This window comes from Salmo salar, chromosome 01, assembly GCF_965601325.2.
Source record: "Salmo salar chromosome 01, fSalSal1, whole genome shotgun sequence".
Classification (NCBI taxonomy): Eukaryota; Metazoa; Chordata; class Actinopteri; order Salmoniformes; family Salmonidae; genus Salmo; species Salmo salar.
Genome location: NC_138291.1, coordinates 14,655,788 through 14,677,414, shown reverse-complemented (window position 1 = coordinate 14,677,414; position 21,627 = coordinate 14,655,788). Strand labels below are relative to the sequence as shown.

The 21,627-nt window shown below is 41.6% G+C and overlaps 1 protein-coding gene across 1 annotated transcript in view; it reads left to right on the top strand.

Moving 5' to 3' along the window:
• The window catches only part of LOC106565365 (unconventional myosin-VI), a 126,679-nt gene extending 108,918 nt beyond the window's left edge, over nt 1–17,761 (top strand). The window contains exons 29-32 of the mRNA XM_014132524.3: nt 6,114–6,214; nt 8,860–8,991; nt 14,618–14,836; nt 15,121–17,761. Coding sequence (XP_013987999.2) covers nt 6,114–6,214; nt 8,860–8,991; nt 14,618–14,836; nt 15,121–15,320 — 652 coding nt within the window. The 3' untranslated portion in view covers nt 15,321–17,761. The remainder of the gene's footprint in view (nt 1–6,113; nt 6,215–8,859; nt 8,992–14,617; nt 14,837–15,120) is intronic.
• The last annotated feature ends 3,866 nt before the right edge of the window (nt 17,762–21,627 follow it).

Sequence of the window (21,627 nt, the reverse complement as noted above, 5' to 3'; positions counted from 1 at the left end):
CCGCTGTGGTTTGACAACAGCTATAGCACTTTGAACACAACTAACTTCCTTAAAGGCATGACATCCATCAGAGTTGCTCGCCTCATCTTCAGTAGGCACTCTTTTGTAAGCCCTTGTTACAGTAGCTCTTAATCCCTTCAACGTTGGCCAACACCTCTCAGACTCTCTATCTCACCATCAATCCCTGTTACCCCAGGAGCACTTTGAGGGGGTGACATCTTAATTATCCAGCACTCAGCCCCACGAGCTGTCACCACCACACGCTCCACTGTCTCTCCCTGTCATCTTTCTGTCGCTCTATTATCTGCCCAGGCTGGCCCTTCTCCCATGAGGTTAGTTTATTGTCCGCTATTGGATTAGCACCAGAACACCCAAGGATCCCTCTACAGTGTCCCAAAGCCTTGGCCCATTGTTATGGGAATTTTTCTATCCCAATGATAATAATTAACAATCAATAAGCCTTGACTAATTCCCAAGGTTTGTAAAACAATGGGTTAATAATTAGGCAAAGACTCTGCAAAAGGTTTGTACAGTTTATTCAGAGAACGTTCTGAAGTACATTACACAAAGAAGTATATTTTATGCTACCTCACCGCTTACGCACATACCTCCACACAAACAGTAGATATCCTACGCACACCCATACACACGAACAGTAGGTGAATAGTATCCCTCCCCGGACTTCTCACCACTGTTAATCACAATCCAGCGCTACCTGTTCCTTTCCCCCGAGATTAGGGGAACCTTGAAGGTTACTCCCTGTTTCTTCCAAGCCTCTTCAGGTCGGGTCACACACATGTCTACAGTTCCATTAGGCTAACTAACACACACACACATTTCCCTTCCTCCCGGGTCTTCTACTAGACCTTATGGGCCTTTCGATTAGTACCTTAAATATTCATTATACATGCTACATAACTAATTGCTAATTAACTAACTTAACTAATTGCATTACTAATTGGTTACGTGACAGGGTCGGATTCTTTATTCATTTACCTTTATTATATAATTCTCTTATCACCCATAGATGCCCTTACAGACCTGGAGGGCCACCCGTAAATAGGGGCCAAGTCCTGCCTGCCGGGTTATTGAATTAGAGGTCTCAGCAGAGCGCTGCAGGAGGGTAGGGAAGGGCTGCAGGCGGTGCTTAACCTCTCTAGGGTAGGTGGGACGCAATCGTCCCACACTATTCAACAGCCAGTGAAAAATCAGAGCGCCAAATTTAAAACCACAAAATGTCATAATTCAAAGTTCTCAAACATAGGACTATTTTACACCATTTTATAGATACACTTCTCCTGAATCGAACCACGTTGTCCGATTTCAAAAAAGCTTTACAGCAAAAGCAAAACATTAGATTATGTTAGGATAGTACATAGACACAAAAAACCACACAGCCATTTCCAAGTAACTAGCATGCATCACAAATACCCAAAACACAGCTAAATGAAGCATTAACCTTTGACGATCTTCATCAGATGACACTCGTAGGACATCATGTTACACAATACATGCATTTTTTGTTCGATCAAGTTCATATTTATATCTAAAAACAGCATTTTACATTGGCGCGTGACGTTCAGAAAATATTTTGCCTCCAATACTACCAGTGAATCAGCACTATAATTTACAAAAATACTTGTCATAAACGTTGATAAAATATTAAACTGTCATTCAAAGAATTATAGATGAACATCTCCTTTATGCTAACGCTGTGAAAGATTTCAAAATAACTTTACTGGGAAAGCACACTTTACAATAATCTGAGTACTGCGCTCAGAAAAATACACTAGGCAATACAGATACCCGCCATTTTGGAGTCATCTAAAATATTAAATACCGTTATAAATATTCACTTACCTTTGATCTTCATCAGAAGGCACTTCCAGGAATCCCAGGTCCACAATAAATGTTGTTTTGTTCGATAAACTCCATAATTTATGTCCAAATAGCTCCTTGTTGTTCGCGCGTTCAGTTCAGCTACTCCAAATGTAGGAAGCACGCGGAAAATGTCACGAAGAAAAGTTTAAAAAAATTAGATTTTCGTTCGTTCAAACATGTCAAACGTTGTAAAGCATAAATCCTTAGGGCCTTTAGAATGTGAAACTTCAGTAATATTCCAACGGGACGGTTCCAGTGTCTTGAAAAACGTTTTGGAACACAGCTACCGTGCACGTGAATGCGCGTCAATGAACTGATGTCCTTCCCTGGGTCACCAACTTCCCAGCCTTCTTGTTCAGTCTCTGTTCAGTCTCTGTTCATCATAGACGCCTCCAACAACTTTCTAAAGACTGTTGACATCTAGTGGAAGCCTTAGGAAGTGCAAAATGGACCCTAACTCACTGTGTGTTCGATTGGCAATGACTTGAAAGGACTACAAGCACCAGAATTCTCACTTCCTGGTTAGATTTTTCTCAGGTTTTTTTGCCTGCCATATGAGTTCTGTTATACTCACAGACATCATTCAAACAGTTTTAGAAACTTCAGTGTTTTCTATCCAAATCTACTAATATGCATATTCTAGTTCCTGGGCCCGAGTAGTAGATCGTTTAATTTGGGTACGTTTTTCATCCGGTCGTGAAAATACTGCCCCCTACCCTAGAGAGGTTAAGTAAGCCCAGGAACACACTGATTCAGGGTGGGTGGGTGGTAGGGCTGACCCCAATTTGTCGACTGATCAATTGTTTGGTCGATAGACTGTTGGTCAACTAATTCAAGGGTTTTTCCTTATTTTACTATTTTCTACATTGCCGATTAATAGTGAAGACATCAAAACTATGAAGTAACACATATGGAAAAGTATTAAACAAATCTAAATATATTTTATATTTGAGATTCTTCAAATAGCCACCCTTTGCCTTGATGACAGCTTTGCACATTCTTGGAATTCTCTCAACCAGCTTCATGAGGTAGTCACCTGGAATTAATTTCAATTAACAGGTGTGCGGCATTAAAAATGTATTTTTGGAATTTCTTTCCTTAATGCGTTTGAGCCAATCAGTTGTGTTGTGACAAGGTAGGGGTGGTATACAGATCATAGCTCTATTTGGTAAAAGACTAAGTCCATATTATGGCAAGAGCAGCTCAAATAGGCAAAGAGAAATGACAGTCCATCATTACTTTAAGACATAAAGGTCAGTCAATCCAGAAAATGTAAAGAACTTTGAAAGTTTAATCAAGTACAGTCGTAAAAAGCATCAAGCGCTATGATGAAAATGGCTCTCATGATGACCGCCACAGGAATGGAAGACGCAGAGTTACCTCTGCTGCAGAGGATGAGTTCATTAGTTACCAGCCTCAAATTGCAGCCCAAATAAATGCTTTACAGAGTTCAAGTAACAGACACATCTCAACATCAGCTGTTTAGAGGAGACTGTGTGAATCAGGCCTTCATGGTCAAATTGCTGCAAAGATACCTCCATTAAAGGACACAATAAGAAAAGACTTGCTTGGGCCAAGAAACACAAGCAATGGACATTAGACTGGTGGAAATGTGTCCTTTGGTCTGGAGTCCAAATTGGAGATTTTTGGTTCCAACCGCCATGTCTTTGTGAAATGCGGTGTGGGTGAACGGATGATCTCTGCATGTGTATTTCCCACGTAAAGCATGGAGGAGGAGGTGTTATGGTGTGGGGGTGCTTTGATGGTGACACTGTCAGTGATTTATTTAGAATTCAAAACACACTTTTCCAGCATGGCTACCACAAGATTCTGCAGTGATATGCCATCCCATCTGGTTTGGGCTTAGTGGGACTGCCATTGGTTTTTCAACAGGATAATTACCCAACACACCTCCAGGCTGTGTAAGGGTTATTTTACCAAGAAATGAGAATGATGGAGTGCTGCATCAGATGACCTGGCCTCCAGAATCCCCCGACCTCAACCAAATTGAGGTGGTTTGGTATGATCCGGACCGCGGAGTGAAGGAAAAGCAGCCTAATCCGTTGTGGAGGTCGAGACTAATCCGTTGTGGAGGCCGAGACTAATCCGTTGTGGAGGCCGAGACTAATCCGTTGTGGAGGCCGAGACTAATCCGTTGTGGAGGCCACGGGGATGGCACAGTCAAAGAAGCGGTGTGTGGTGCTTAGCATATGTGGGAACTCCTTCAAGACTTTTGGAAAAGCATTCCTGGTGAAGCTGGTTGAGAGAATGGCAAGAGTGTGCAAAGCTGTCAAGACAAAGGGTGCCTATTTGAAGAATCTCAAATATAAAATGTATTTTGATTTAACACCTGTTTGTTTACTATATGATCCCAATTGTGTTTATTCATAGTTTTGATGTCTTCACTATTACTCTACAATGTAGAAAATAGTACAAAAAATGTAGAAAAACACTTGAATGAGTAGGTGTCTCTTTTTGACTGGTACTATGTATAAAAGAAATATATATATATATATATATATATATATATATAGGCACACGAGACACCTGTCTTATTCGCGCCCATCAGTCAAAGAAGCGGAGTGTGGCTGAGATGTACAATTTACATCTCTCCAGAATGCGCGTTCTCACGCAAATTTGTGCACATACATTTTTTCATAACTTCATTGTGTGAATAGTTGGTGTCTATCAATTCTCCATTACGTATATCACCAGTAGTACATTTACCATTAATTCCTATAATTTCTGTTTTACAATGTTTGTTTGGTTACGGTTATTTCTGTTAATGCATTCAATATGTTATTATTCCAGTCTTTTACTGTTCTCACTGTCGATGTGGACACATTGTTTGTAGAGTGCACAACCTATGCTACACTTTTGAGAAATGTTTTGGTTTATTTAATTCCACTTACAAATGTTGTCAATTTAGTCACTGTCTTTTATTTTGAGCACTCCTGTCAATTTTGAATAAGGACACGCACCTGATTACGCATAGAATGAGGCCTATAGGATACCTGGCCTGCCTGCAAATGTAGGCATAGAAATGTGCTCATTTGGGATCTGATGGTACTTTTGATTGGCTTAACTCGCCACCGCTAATGAGCTGTGGAGCTTCTCAATGTAATGTTTTCTATACCTCAAACATCAAGCGAATGAAGTCTGTTTTTACATCCATTGAGAATGACAATGTATTTGAAAAATCTTTCCAGCTCTCTGATCCAGTGGAAACATCATAAAATAGGCCTACCTGATTACTTTTTATCCCTTGCGCAAATAGCCTACAGCTGTCTTTGTCCCGAGCTCACTGGCCCAGAATATTTTATAATGTTGCAAGTTTGCTAGCAATGGCTTCTGGAGGGACCCAATGGATACAATGTTTCAAATTTGTTGCAATGTAGCCAATGTGATTTATAGAATTTTTATTTTTATCGGGATATTTTCTCCCTGCAGGCTACAATGTTTTTATTTGTTGGCTTTATAGGCTATTTTTATGTAGTTGGAAATGGCAATATAAGTTACTTTTTAGGTTTGTATAATTTTCATTTAGATTTTGATAGAATTTTGATAAATGACAATGATTTTGAGATATGTAGACCTTATTATAAATTGAATTAAACTGTTCCACAAAAATGTGCATATGAAAACCATAACTTGCACACAGATCGGTAGAAATGGGAAGATAAATTGGAATTCCACATGAAAGGTTGCCGATTCCTTGTGTTGCGTATTACCAGCCACTTCAGGAGAGAAACATTAGAACCTGCGAAAGCCAGTAGGAGCGGGAAGAGGATGGTCAGGTTATCTTGATCTCTGGCTCACTCTTGAGTTATTTGTCTTATTTCATCAAACAATGAGCTCAATGCATTTATAGTTGATTTTAGTATAACACATGGAAAAATACACGTTTTAACATTTTGACCAGACTTTATTTTTTTGTTGTTGTCGGGAACAGCCCTAGTGGGTGGGGACTAGGGAGTAGGTTATAGGGTGAAATGGGCATATACTTGCAGCCCGGCTACCCTACAGACAGATTTCCCCCTTTTTTCCCAACTTATCATTTGATAACTTCTCTGATTTGTTACCAGTAGTTTAGTTTCTGAACATGACCACAGCACTATGGTGCGCCAATCCGAGTTGGGATTCCGAGACGTCCCACTGCTCGGACCTGTCAGATGTTCAATTACGATTAAATTGACTTCCTCTCTTCTCTCCCTTGCTTGCCGAGACTGCAGGGGTTCACAGGTGCAGGCACTTAAAGCCGGTGGCGTGAAGAAGTACGACCTGAGCAAGTGGAAATACGCCGAGCTGCGGGATGTCATCAACACCTCGTGCGGTAAGACTTTCCCCCAACCCCTCTCACCACTACCAGCCCTGAAGGGCTACTATCAGCATGGGGCCCCATCCATTCACTATGCTACTCTGAAAAAGCCCTGGGAGAAACAGGCAAGGTGTTGCGCTCTCGGGGAGATTCTTGATCCTGCTCTGTGCACCTCCATCACTCACGCCATCATTAATTCAACCCCTCTGTTAATAATAGAACATCTGGTCGTGTTTTCAGTAATGTAACCTCTTCAAAAGTGTGGTATGTATTTTTTTTATTTTTTTCGCCCCGCTCTTGAATTTCCTGCCTTGGTGTGATTTCTCCTATAGTTTTCAGGGACAGCCAAAGGGTAATTTCGAGGAGATTGCAGCTGGGCGAAACTGACGGGAATTCTATGTCGACCAGGGCCGACGGGAGAGTGTACGCACAGCTGCTACGTTAATAAGGATGCAGTCCGGTGGCAGACGATGAAATGATTACCATTATGGTGGATTATAGTGTTTTGCTCTCTAGCAGTTTCAGTAGTAAAACATGGAGGAGAGTCTACCGTCTGTCTGAATCCACAGATGAATAGGCCAGCTGGCAGTTAGGGAGCGCTCCGGACCAACAGTTCTGCTAATAGCCCGATTCATTTAGTTCGCAGCCCTGAAGTCCCCTATATGAATGGATGGGAAACTGGCTAATTGTCTAATGCATTAATTGTGATGGAAATTAAATCTGGAGGGTTGTAACGACTTTGTTACGTTCTCCACGGCCCTTTGAGTTATTTACACCCATCCTATTACAGCTTTCTCTCCTCGCATTTTCGCTGTCTGACCTATGTCCACAACCCCCAATTTTAATGTTTGTTGTTTCCTGACCGGTGCAGATTAAAACTTGAGTATTACCTTGAATATTATTACGTGTACCTAGTGATGGGCACCAATATGGAAAATCTGTATCGTTATAATTTGCATTTTTCCATATCGATATCGTATCTGTTTATAAAAAACATTGCAACGATTGTATGTGAGTGTAGACTTACCTGTTCACTGTCCATTGGGCCAGTTGTGAAGGTTCAAACTATATCGATATAACCAACATTTTATTGGTAAAGGAGGTATAGAAAATACTCCACATTTGATTCACAGAAATTATACTGAACAAAAATATAATCGCAACATGCAACAATTTCAAAGATTTTACTGAGTTATAGTTCATACAAGGAAATTAGTCAATTTAAATAAATAAATTAGGCCCCAATCTATTGATTTCACATGACTGGGAATGCAGATATGCTTATGTTGGTCACAGATACCGTAAAAAAAAGTAGGGCCGTGGATCAGAAAACCAGTCAGTAACTGGTGTGACCACCATATGCCTCATGTGGCGAGACACATCTCCTTCGCATAGAGTTTATCAGGCTGTTGATTGTGGCCTGTGGAATGTTGTCCCACTCCTCTTCAATGTGTATGTGAAGTTCCTGGATAATGGCAGGAACTGGAACACTGTCATATGTGTCGATCCAGAGCATCCCAAACAGGCTTAATGCGTGACATGTCTGTTGAGTATGCATGGGACCTTTCGACATGGGGCTGTGCATTATCAAGCTGAAACATGAGGTGATGGCGGCAGATGAAGGGCACCACAATGGGCCTCAGGATCTTGTCACGGTATCTCTGTGCATCCAAATTGCCATCGATAAAATGCAATTGTGTTCGTTGTCCGTAGCTTATGCCTGCCCATACCATAACCCCACCACCACAATGGGGCACTCTGTTCAAAACGTTGACATAAAAATCACTCGCCCACACGACACCGTACACACTGTCTGCCATCTGCCCGGTACAGTTGAAACCTGGATTAATCTGTGAAGAGCACACTTCTCCAGCATGCCAGTGAAGGTGAGCATTTGCCCACTGACGCCAAACTGCAGTCAGGTCAAGACCCTGGTGAGGCGACGAGCATGCAGATGAGCTTCCCTGAGACAGTTTCTGACAGTTTTGTGCATAAATTCTTTGGTTGTGCAAACCAACAGTTTCATCAGCTGTCCGGGTAGCTGGTCTCAGACGATCCCACAGGTGAAGAAGCCGGATGTGGCGGTCCTGGGCTGGCATGGTTACACGTGGTCTGCGGTTGAGGCCTGTTGGATGTACTGCCAAATTCTCTAAAACGACGTTCGAGGCGGCTTATGGTAGAGAAATTAACATTTGATTCTTTGGAAACAGCTCTGGTGGACATTCCTGCGGTCAGCATGCCAATTGCATTCTCCATCAACTTGAGACCTCTGGCATTGTATAGACAAAGGTGCACCTGTGTAATGGTCACGTTGTTTAATCAGCTTCTTGATATGCCAAACCTATCAGGTGGATGGATTAGCTTGGCAAAGGAGAAATGCTCACTAACAGGGATGTAAATCTGTGCACAACATTTTTGAGAAATAATCTTTTTGGGCGTATGGAAAATGTATGGGATCTTTTATTTCAGCTCATGAAACATGGGACCAACACTTTACATGTTGCATTTATATATTTTTTTCAGTATATATTTTATTGGTAGTGGTATAGAAAATATTCCACATTTGTTTCACAGAAATTACATTAATGTTGGCATAAAAGAGAAGGGCCTACTCCTATAACCTTAAGCACGTTTAAATTACTGTTGTCATCCCTGTGTAGATATTGAGCTGCTGGCGGCATGCAGGGAGGAGTTCCATCGCCGTCTCAAGGTCTACCACGCCTGGAAATCCAAGAACAAGAAACGTGACACAGCTGCTGAGCAGAGGGCCCCCAAATCTATCACTGACTATGGTGAGTGAGATTCCCCGTCCTGGGATGTTGTGCTACTGTAGACTGCCCTCCTCAACCCAGGATTGTGTTCAGACATTAACGCGTTCTGGCTTAACCCCGCTATCACTATGTGTCCATTAAGGACTCTGCGTTTTCTACAGTAGCATCCTTTTTTTATCAGTTTCTTTCATCTGTTTTTTATTTCTTTCTGCACGATATTCCCGAAACTTCGCTACTTTTTCAATACTAGAACATGAAAAACAATACTTTTGTTAAATGTGTTTCACGGATCATGTCTGTCTATCAGCGCAGCCGATGTCCCCCTTATAGGTCAAAAGCACCGTGCCTGCTCCACTTAGCCTGCACTGGGAGTCTGCATCATGTTAGCTCCTCCCTCATGCTCCACTTAGCCTGCACTGGGAGTCTGCATCATGTTAGCTCCTCCCTCATCCTCCACTTAGCCTGCACTGGGAATCTGCATCATGTTAGCTCCTCCCTCATGCTCCACTTAGCCTGCACTGGGAGTCTGCATCATGTTAGCTCCTCCCTCATGCTCCACTTAGCCTGCACTGGGAGTCTGCATCATGTTAGCTCCTCCCTCATGCTCCACTTAGCCTGCACTGGGAGTCTGCATCATGCTAGCTCCTCCCTCATGCTCCACTTAGCCTGCACTGGGAGTCTGCATCATGTTAGCTCCTCCCTCATGCTCCACTTAGCCTGCACTGGGAGTCTGCATCATGTTAGCTCCTCCCTCATGCTCCACTTAGCCTGCACTGGGAGTCTGCATCATGTTAGCTCCTCCCTCATGCTCCACTTAGCCTGCACTGGGAGTCTGCATCATGTTAGCTCCTCCCTCATGCTCCACTTAGCCTGCACTGGGAGTCTGCATCATGTTAGCTCCTCCCTCATGCTCCACTTAGCCTGCACTGGGAGTCTGCATCATCTTAGCTCCTCCCTCATCCTTCACTTAGCCTGCACTGGGAGTCTGCATCATGTTAGCTCCTCCCTCATGCTCCACTTAGCCTGCACTGGGAGTCTGCATCATGTTAGCTCCTCCCTCATGCTCCACTTAGCCTGCACTGGGAGTCTGCATCATGTTAGCTCCTCCCTCATGCTCCAATTAGCCTGCACTGGGAGTCTGCATCATGTTAGCTCCTCCCTCATGCTCCACTTAGCCTGCACTGGGAGTCTGCATCATGTTAGCTCCTCCCTCATGCTCCACTTAGCCTGCACTGGGAGTCTGCATCATGTTAGCTCCTCCCTCATGCTCCACTTAGCCTGCACTGGGAATCTGCATCATGTTAGCTCCTCCCTCATGCTCCACTTAGCCTGCACTGGGAGTCTGCATCATGTTAGCTCCTCCCTCATGCTCCACTTAGCCTGCACTGGGAGTCTGCATCATGTTAGCTCCTCCCTCATGCTCCACTTAGCCTGCACTGGGAGTCTGCATCATGTTAGCTCCTCCCGCATGCTGCACAGAAGTTAACACACTTGAATATTGCAACACGGCATGTAGAACTGTTGAAACTATTGGCAAAACAATGTCCTTACCAGCTGGAACACGTTACAATGCAAGAAGATACTGTTAGCTTCCAGCTTTGTAAGATAACTTCCCTTACTAGAACATTAGTACTTTGTTTGTGATAATATGCAAACCATAACGCAAAATATGCTGATTTCAAAGCTGATTGCCACCAAAACTTTATTAATTCACTTCATCAGTCTCTTTCTTCCAAAGATTATCTATTGAACCAACTGTTTGTAAGTCGCTCTGGATAAGAGCGTCTGCTAAATGACTTAAATGTTAAATGTAAATGTAACTGTGTGTGAATAGGGCTCTGACGGGCCGGCCCCCTATGGCTTCGTCAATGACGTTCTTACTGGTTAAAGAGACAGGGCACACTTTTCTAAAAGAAGATACTTCTATGCAAATGTTGATCAGTACAACACAAGTCCCAAATGGAAGGGAAGCAGATTGTCATCTGAAGCCCCATGAAATCAGCCAAAATAAGCTCAGTAACTCAATGCATGCTCAATGACTACTATTGAATATGCATTCACCTGTATTGTGAATAGGCCTTGATTTACCCAGTTTATCAATAGAGATTTACCATTCAAATAAATGATTACTGTTATGTAGTTAGATTGGTAAAAAACAAAGTAAAATTGAGTGTATGATTTATATAGCCATGTATGCATTAATTCATCAACTGTCTCTAAAACATTTTTCAAATGAAATGATATTGAACTGAAATGATGCCCAGCGATTGTAGGAGGAGCAGAGTTATCTGTCTGGATCAATTGCCATTCTGTCACTTTGGTTAATATGCCTTGTTTTTTTTTTGCTGTGGTATCAGTTTGGTATCGAGTATTGTGATATTAAAACTGTATTGTATCAAAGTCAAAATTCTGGTATCATGACAACACTACTTGACCAATGTGCCTGGCAAGCTTTTAAAATGGGAAAATGTCACATATTTGCATTCCTGTCGTATTAACATGGTATAGAAGCAAGAAAAAGCAGCAACGCTCCAGTGAGCCCTAGACGGTAAAAACAGGGGTGTCTCCATTGCGTCATCTCTTCTCATGATGATGGAGGAGGATTAATGCACATTTTATAAATAGCCCGCCTGTTCTTTTCAGACATTCAATTAGTATTCTAAAAAGCCCGGCTCCAAAACCTACTGTAGCTCCCGTCCAATAAGACTCAGCTGCCACGACGCCTCATCGGGTTTACTGGTGCACTACCATGACCACTCGCTCCAACCAGCCAAGAATGATGTATTCACCTCAGACCCAGAAACCAGCCAAGCATGATGTATTCACCTCAGACCCAGAAACCAGCCAATAATTATGTATTCACCTCAGACACAGAAACCAGCCAAGAATGATGTATTCACCTCAGACCCAGAAACCAGCCAAGCATGATGTGTTCACCTCAGACCCAGAAACCAGCCAAGCATGTTGGGTTCACCTCAGACCCAGAAACCAGCCAAGCATGTTGTGTTCACCTCAGACCCAGAAACCAGCCAAGCATGTTGTGTTCACCTCGGACCTGGAAAACAGCCAGGCATGATGCATTCAACACCCTCCAAACTCATCATTAAGCTTGAGACCCCGGGTCTCGACCCCGGGTCTCGACCCCGCCCTGTGCAACTGGGTCCTGGACTTCCTGACGGGCCGCCCCCAGGTGGTGAAGGTAGAAAACAACATCTCCACTCTGCTGATCCTCAACACTGGGGCCCCACAAAGGTGCATTCTCAGCCCCCTCCTGTACTTCCTGTTCACCCACGACTGCATGGCCATGCACGCCTCCAACTCAATCATCAAGTTTGCAGACGACACAACAGTGGTAGGCTTGATTACCAACAACGACGAGGCCGCCTACAGGGAGGAGGTGAGGGCCCTCGGAGTGTGGTGTCAGGAAAATAACCTCTCACTCAATGTCAGCAAAACAAAAGAGATGATCGTGGACTTCAGGAAACAGCAAAGGGAGCACCCCCCCATCCACATCAATGGGACAGTAGTGGAGAAGGTGGAAGGTTTTTTAAAGTTCCTCAGTGTACATATCACCGAGAAACTGAAATGGTCCACGCACACAGACACTGACACTGTGGTGAAGAATGCGCAACAGCGCCTCTTCAACCTCAGGAGGCAGAAAAAATGTGGCTTGTCACTGAAAACCCTCACTAACTTTTACAGGTGCACAATTGAGAGCATCCTGTCGGGCTGTATCACCGCCTGGTACGGTAACTGCACCGCCCACAACCGCAGGGCTCTCCAGAGGGTGGTGCGGTCTGCACAGCGCATCACCGGGGCAAACTACCTGCCCTCCAAGACACCTACAGCACCCGATGTCACAGGAAGGCCAAACAGATCATCAAGGACAACAACCACCCGAGCCACTGCCTGTTCACCCCGCTTCCATCCAGATGGCGAGGTCAGTACAGGTGCATCAAAGCTGGGACAGAGAGATAGAAGATGTTTTTCAATCTCAAGGCCATCAGATTGTTAAACAGCCACCACTAGCACAGAGAGGCGGCTGCCTACATACAGACTTGATATTTTTGGCCACTTTAATAAATGGAACACTAGTCACTTTAATAATGTCACTTTAAGAATGTTTACATATCTCGCATTACTCATCTCATATGTATATACTCTATACTGTATCCTTCACTCTCTATTCTTTACTATCTATTGCATCTTAGCTGCTCTGTCACTGCTCATCCATATATTTTATACTTATATATTCTCATCCCATTCCTTTACTATATTGTGTGCATTAGATTTTGTTGTGGAATTGTTAGATATTACCTGCAGATACTGTTAGATACTGCTGCACTGTCGGATCTAGAAGCATACCGCATTTCGCTACAATCGCAATAACATCTGCTAACCATGAGTATGTGACCAATAAAATGTTATTTGATTTGAAAACAGTCAAGCATGATGCATTCATCTTGGGCTTGGAAACCAGCCAAGCATGATGCATTCACCTCAACCCGGTAACCAACCAAGCATGATGCATTCACCTCAACCCGGAAACCAACCAAGCATGATGCATTCACCTCAACCCGGAAACCAGCCAAGCATGATGCATTCACCTCAACCCGGAAACCAGCCAAGCATGATGCATTCACCTCAACCTGGAAACCAGCCAAGCATGATGCATTCACCTCAACCCGGAAACCAACCAAGCATGATGCATTCACCTCAACCCGGAAACCAGCCAAGCATGATGCATTCACCTCAACCCGGAAACCAACCAAGCATGATGCATTCACCTCAACCCGGAAACCAACCAAGCATGATGCATTCACCTCAACCCGGAAACCAGCCAAGCATGATGCATTCACCTCAACCCGGAAACCAGCCAAGCATGATGCATTCACCTCAACCCGGAAACCAGCCAAGCATGATGCATTCACCTCGGACCCCAAAAACAGGAGCAGTTGGAAAACACTTTTAAAGTAAATGTATTCTTCACGCACATGAAAGCTACAGTCTCCTTTGTTTGCCCTTAATTTCTTTTTCATCCCAGGAACAGACAGATTTAGTTGCTTTTCCTGTATTTGCATATGTCTCTATTGATGTGAAAGCTTTCTCGAAGGTCCCATTTACTTTGCCTTTGGTTTGGCTTCAGGAAGCAAGTTCTTGAAAGTCTGCCTTGTAAGCAGCTTACCTGGCTTCACCCCATGGCATGCGTTTGTGTATTTTATCTCATCTTTGATGTCTCATATTTTCAGAGTTTCATGTTTTTGCTTACTTCCACCACCCAAAGATTCACCCCTTTAACTCAGTCATGCTCTTAACTTCAGAGAGGAAATTGCTTCAAACATTAATGGACTCTTCTCTGTATAAAATTGTACATAAAATTGTACATTTTAGTCATTCAGCAGACGCTCTTATCCAGAGCGACTTACATTAGTGAGTGCATACATTTTCATACTCTCTTTCCATACTCGTCCCACGTGGGAATCAAACCCACAACCCTGGCGTTGCAAGCGCCATGCTCTACCAACTGAGCCACATGGGACCAACACAGGATTGCTCCTCTTACCAAACAAAAACACCCCTAATTCCCAATGTAATCACATAATATCATAGTCTGGCAGTATAATGACATCAAACCCGCCACATACAGCCCAACAGAACCCGGCCCGGGCCACGGCCACCCAGCAGCAGGAGATGGCCATGAACCGCCAGCAGCGATACTTCCGCATTCTCTTCATCCGGCCCGCTGACCAGTACAAGGACCCCCAGAACAAGAAGAAGGGCTGGTGGTACGCCCACTTTGACGGGCCCTGGATCGCCAGGCAGTTGGAACTGCACCCAGACAAGCAGCCCATCCTGCTGGTGGCAGGTGGGTCCCTCCAGCTGGATCAGCTTTGATATCTTCTGGATATGTACATTGATGTGTTTGTAATATGAAACTCTAAGCGCAGTATGTATTAGTGCATGTTTTAGGTATTACATTTAGTTGGTCAGTAATTATGAGTGTGTCAAGTAGATGGTTTTGTACGTGTCCTGAAAATATCCCTATTCAATCATATATATCATCTCTGTGTATACATTCTCCCTACCCTATTAAATGCTGTTTTGACTGTCAGTGTCTCTCTCTATCTCTCTCCCTCCCTCCATCCTCAGGGAAAGACGACATGGAGATGTGTGAGCTAAGCCTGGAAGAGACCGGGCTGACCCGGAAGAGAGGGGCTGAGATCCTGCCTCGGCAGTTTGAGGAGATCTGGGAACGCTGCGACGGGATCACATACCTGCGAAACGCCATCGAAAGCAAGCAGGCCAGGCCCACGTATGCCACAGCCATGCTACAGAACCTCCTCCAGTGAACCAGAGGGACCACCAATGTCCATAGGCTCAGTAGGAATGCAATAAATAAAGGGAAAAGGGCAGAAGCACCCTCTATCATAGCAGCCTTTCAGGCTAACGCAGGGTTTCCCAAACCAAGGGGTACATGTTTCGGTTTTTGCCCTAGCACTACACAGCTGATTCGAATAATCAACTAATGATCAAGCTTTGATAATTTTTGAGCTAAAATGTTTTAGCCCTAATGTTAGGGCTAAAACCAAAACGTGCACAGATAGCCGAGCGTTTCCCAAACTCGGTCAACGGTTAATTATCTCACCGAGGGCATTTCAAAGTTTTACTTAGATCTTTGTTGTGTTTTTTAAAAGTAGATTTCTGACATTTTTGTTGGTTTTGTTTCTTTATTTTGCTGTGTGAAAATAAAGACCAATATACATCCCGTCTTCATGCAATGGCCTACGCTTAAATTCAATTTTTACTACGAGGCCTTAAAACTATTTGATATTATTGAGACACGTTTCAAAGCTGCACTTCCTTGTTTCATTGCTAAATGAAAACGAAGCACTGTTGGAACTATTATATTTGATTGAATAAATGTTACAAGTATTTGGCTTTATGAGCTCTGGGAATAACTGATTGTGTCGACATGTTATCTTGTATAATTAGGATTTAGGGTTTACCTTTTCAGCATAAAGCAGGTCATAAGTAGTGTTATTGTCCAAATAGAACAGATTATTTGTTGCTGCAGTGATGCTGGGACATGTTGCATTTAGTTACTACACTTTCTTTGTATTTGTTATACTGTATCTACAATAACATCTTAATTTTAGCTAATACTGAATTATGCATGTCATTGTTAACCCACAACTCTCATGGATTAAGTGGAGCACAAACCACTTTGGGGTGCTGTGAAAATATACACTTTCCGAATATCTTTTATTTATTTTTTTTTGGTCATAGTTGGATAAACAGGGAAAAAGTATCTGCACACATCCAGTCAGATGCAAATGTAATTTAATTATAGCTGAACTTTCCGGCAGTCAACCTTCATCAGAATATATCTCCACAAACAATAGTGGGACAGAGAAGGCCACACAGCAGTAGATTCTACCTATTATCTATGAATATGTCATGGTGAAAGAAAAAGAGGATGGAAAAAGAGGAGGCTCAGTGTAGTCAAAAACATGGTTTTCCTGTGTTTTATACATATTTCCAAGCTACAATATGAGGTTGGATTAATACTGTGAAAATTCTGATAATGTGTTAGAGATGTTTGAAAAGACCACCTGAAATTTCAGCCTGTTTTGGTGGGATGTAGATTTGGCCTTCCATGGTGAATTAGTTAATAGACCAGTAAGAAAAAGAGTTCCAAACCTCTCTGCCAATAACAGCAAATTGTCTGTTTTCCCCTCCCTACTTAGACCACTCCCAGATAGTCCTAGCTAAATTCTTGCTTAATAATTGGTCTTTGCTAAGAAGCTAATTTTTGTTCCTTTTTGACAATTTTAATTGAAAACAATTACAGTAAGGTACTAATTGTTAATCAGAAATTATTTTAATATTGAGACAAAAACAGCTGCAGTGGACCTTTAAAAGAAGTTTATACATTTTTTCAATCATAGGATTTGTAGGCATTTGTAAATGTATTTTCATAGAGGGAACTCCCAAGCGCTTTCTGTTCATCACTAATATAAAATTAAAAAAATGCAATTGTCAAACTATTTTAATAGATGGGTTGGTTTAGCAACAAAACTGATGCGTGCACAACCAATGGGGCGAAACAGACAGTGTAGGCTTAAATTGTTGACAACATTTAAGCTATATTTCATCTCCAATGTTTATTGAAAACATAAATGTGCACAATGACCACTTGTCTCTCAAATACATTGTTAGTTGTTGTTTAGCTAGCTAGCGAATTCTAGCCATATTATTATTGACATGAAATCAGTCAAAACACCTCAAAAGAAGACATGGTACCAAGAACAAGATGAAACGAGCCACTTACAATTTCCCACATGGCAGTTTGTCATTCTTGCTAGCAATCTGGCCGTCCAGAATCACAACAAACACCACTGACGACTGCCCCATGGAAACGCGCGTACATATTTTTCGTGATGATGTCAGCTAGCTGCTAACCCATCTATAACCATGTTGAAGGTTTGTAAATGTGATTGTGTTATTTTGTCCTTCAGGTTTGATATCTAGATTACCTGACTCCATTTGCTGATATTTGACTTTCTTATGAGTCCGTCATCTCATTGTGGACCAGCAGTTATCATTTATTAACAATGTAATAATGAGAGTGATATCCTTGTTTATTTTTTTCTGTATAGTGAAATAATAATGTTGACACTACACGTTCCTCAGTGTAATCTTTGTAGCTATTTTTCCATTTCAGATTTAACTTCTATTGTATGCTGATTGTTGCACTGCAATATAGGAAATAAATGTAGTCTACCTTTTATCATTGTGTATACTGTAATTAATAGCAAGACTGCTTCTATTTGTACTTCCTAAATGGCTGATGACTGTTTGTTTGATCCAAATGAAGGGCAGTAAAGAGCCAAAGACTTTGAATGGATATTCTAATAATCATCATCATAAAATAACAATCCTTTGACAATGTTGATGGAAAATTCATTTTGATTGTGAGCAATTTAATGAAATAACCAATTGACCCCCACAAATTCAGATATTGTAGGAAAATACTTTATTTTTCACTGTAAAATGTAAAAGGGTGGGGGGGGGGGGAATCCACATCAAGTGTGTTTTTGATCTTGTACTCAAAACACACGTGATTGGTGGAAATGTGTCGTACAGCAGTATACTGTAATACTGACTTTCTCCACACCAATGTATTACTACATTTTGCATCTACACAACACTATGCTAAAATCATACACAGGAGTATTGCTTTAAACAACATGACTGAAGTTAAAAGCGTTAACATTTACATTCATTTTCTTTTTTGGGACACTGAACAAAGGTTAGAATAACGTTAATGCAATATCTCATCTAAGGTGATGATACAACCATGTGTATCAAGGTGTAAATAAATACCTCATTGTGAGGAAAGAAAAACACCCTTTGTCAAGGATATACAGTATCTGAAAAACATTCCTAGCCTTCAATATACACTGAATATACAAAACATTACGAACATCTGCTCTCTCCATGACCTAGACTGACCAGGTGAATCAAGGTGAACACTATGATCCCATATTGATGGCAATTGTTAAATCCACTTCAATCAGTGTATATGAAGGGGAGGAGAGAGGTTAAATAAGGATTTTCAAGCCTTGAGATGAATTGTGAATGTGTGTGTGCCATTCAGAGGGTGAATGGGCAAGACAAAATATTTAAGTGCCTTTGAACAGGGTATGGAGGTAGGTTCCAGGCGAGCCAGTTTGTGTCAAGAACTTCTACGCTGCTGGGTTTTTCATGCTCATTAGTTTCCTGTGTGTATCAAGAATGGTCCACAACCCAAAGGACATTCAGCCAAATTGAGACAACTGTGGGAAGCATTGGAGTCAACATGGGCCAGCATCCCTATGGATTGCCTTCGACACCTTGTAGAGTCCATGCCCCGACGAATTGAGGCTGTTCTGATGGCAAAAAGGGGTGGGTGCAACTCAATGTTAGGAAAATACTCTGTGTATAATTAGATGGGTATACCTTAACACAACCTTCTAGTCCAGCATGTGATATCCACACGCCATCTGCAATATGCATCCAATCCTAGGTACCCTTCTCCATGTATGCAGTAATTCCAGTAACATCCGATTCCAGGTACACGTCTCCATGTAATGTATGCAGTAATTCCAGTAATAGATGAGTCCTCTGCCATGACTTGAATTTCCAAGAGACCAGATATATTTTGAGTATACCGCTCAAGTTCAAAGCAACCAAGACTCTTGGTGCCAAGAAATTTGCCATCAAAGAACAGTTACCTCAAAGCATTCGTTTTCTGATGCCCTTAACAGGCAACAGGTTCGGTACTCATTTGGTGGTCGCCACGTCTGAAAAGGGGACAAGTGAAAAAAGGGTATATCAAATGTTATTTCATGTCAGAAATTGCACGTAACATTTGTAATCATATTGACACATGAAATATACCCAAAACAGTAGTAAATTATATAAATATAATGCAATTAAAATAGTTAAACGGTACATACTTACCGGTATGTCATTATTAACACCCACTTTAAAAAAAATAATCATTCATAAGTGCTAAATGTTGTGAAATGATCCCTTCATGACTTTCAAGCTGCTGATTATAGCGTCCAGATTAATTACATATTATTTAACTACATTACAAACAATACATGTTATGAATGTTTATAGGTTATCTTGCACACAATCATTTGAATAATTTAATTTTAGTATGCAGTGATATTGCAATTATCATTTTTATTCCTATTAATAAGTAATTATGCTCATGTTAGATGGACAATGTCACTGCCAGTGATTTACTTTGACATTTTCTAAATCATACTTTTTGATTTGAAGAAATGCAATGGAACGCTCAACAGCATTAGAAACTATGGTTTGGTTAAGTAATAAATCAGAATCAACCTTATCAACTAATGTCTTACCTTCTAATGCTTTGAAATGCTTTTCCTAGAAAGTATTCAATACAATATATAAACATATTGGACAACTGAGGTCTACGCAGGGTTGGGGAGTAACTGATTACATGCAATCTGATTACAAAAAAACAGTCGCTGAAATCAGTTGTGTTACCAGAAAAAACAATTGTAATCAGATTAGATACTTTTGAAAAATGATATGATTGCTTCTTGGATTACTTTTACGTTAATGGTTACAATTTTGGACAAGGTAGCAAGTAACTGCAATGGATTACATTTAGAATTTAACCTACCCAACCCTGCGTCTACCCTTAGACAATATGACACATTCAAACTGAGCCCAAGATCAGAATTTTCCCCCCTACCTCGTTGTGTGGTATACAGTGATGGAAATCTACCATTTCAGAGACTAGCTTGTCGGGTCTGGTTGTGTAGAGCTGTCTGGGGATCTGGGGAAAAATATCAGATAAACACAGCTTTACACTGTTCATAGGTCACAAGGAACACACTAGAAGCGCATTAAAGGGGTATGCGGGCATGCGTTTGGCACTAAATATAATTTCAAGGGAAGACATCATTGAGGGTGAAGATTGGGTAATATTAATGCTCCAGAGAAGATAATGAGTTTGACTGGACATCTACAAGGTTCTATTACTAATTCACCAGCATGGTTTGACATGGAGTATCCTGTTGACACTGTCATCTACTGTAATAGTCTTCAAATGTCTGACCTCAAATTAACCAAGGATGTTTTGGAGTATATTGATCACGACTCACCACAATGAATCTCTACAGAAAATCACTTTAATACAATATATATATATATATTATCTGGCCAATTATGTGCAGGGGAATTGAAATGCATGCACATAGATTTTAGGAATTGATAGACAGTCAGACATTTTAATCTCTACAGTATCATTGAGGGTTCATCCAATTTCATGGATACTGAATAATGAGGATACTATAGAATGGGTTTAGTGTATGAAAGTATACCTCACTGTACTATGGAGTAGAAACGCGTTCCTTCAGAATTTGTTGAAGGAACTAACCATCCCATAAGAGTGGAAAGAATAAAAGGAGCGCATAAGAGCTGATCATTCAAAGTAAAAGCAAGGAGAGCTTCTTTGGCAATTCAAAAATAAAGATTTAATGAAGAAAAGTTATATTTATCTGTGGTGCATTTAAAAAAAAGAACAGAACAGATAATATTAGAAATACTCAGAACGCACCGCGTTTCAGCCGACTGGTCTTCCTCAGGCAATGCATCGTGCTCTCTGAGTGTTTTAAGCCTTTGTTATGTGATCTGTTCTGGAAGTTTTTGAGATGTACCACAGAACCTATGTGAGGACTTTACTTCATTAAAGCTTTACTTTTAATCACAAAGAAGCTGTCCCTTTTCTTGTTTTGTCAGCCCTGTTCTTACTATAGCCAGGATAGAAGGTTGTTTCTTGTGAATCGAAAGGATTATTTGTCATAAGCGGAATTAGAAAACATTAGGTGATGATTGCATAAGGTTTAGTGGTATTAGTTTGTTTAGAATATGGGGTCAATTGAGCTATACAGATTACCTCAATACTTAGATGTATATTTTCAATAGCGCGAAAAGCTTCTTGCTCTGATGTTTGGGAAGAACCAGCACCACTACTCGAGGGTGCTGGTGTACTTATGCTGGATACTTGAGTCAAGATGCCATCGTCATTTTCAAAAACAGGGTTCACTCTCAATGTGTTCTCAAAGG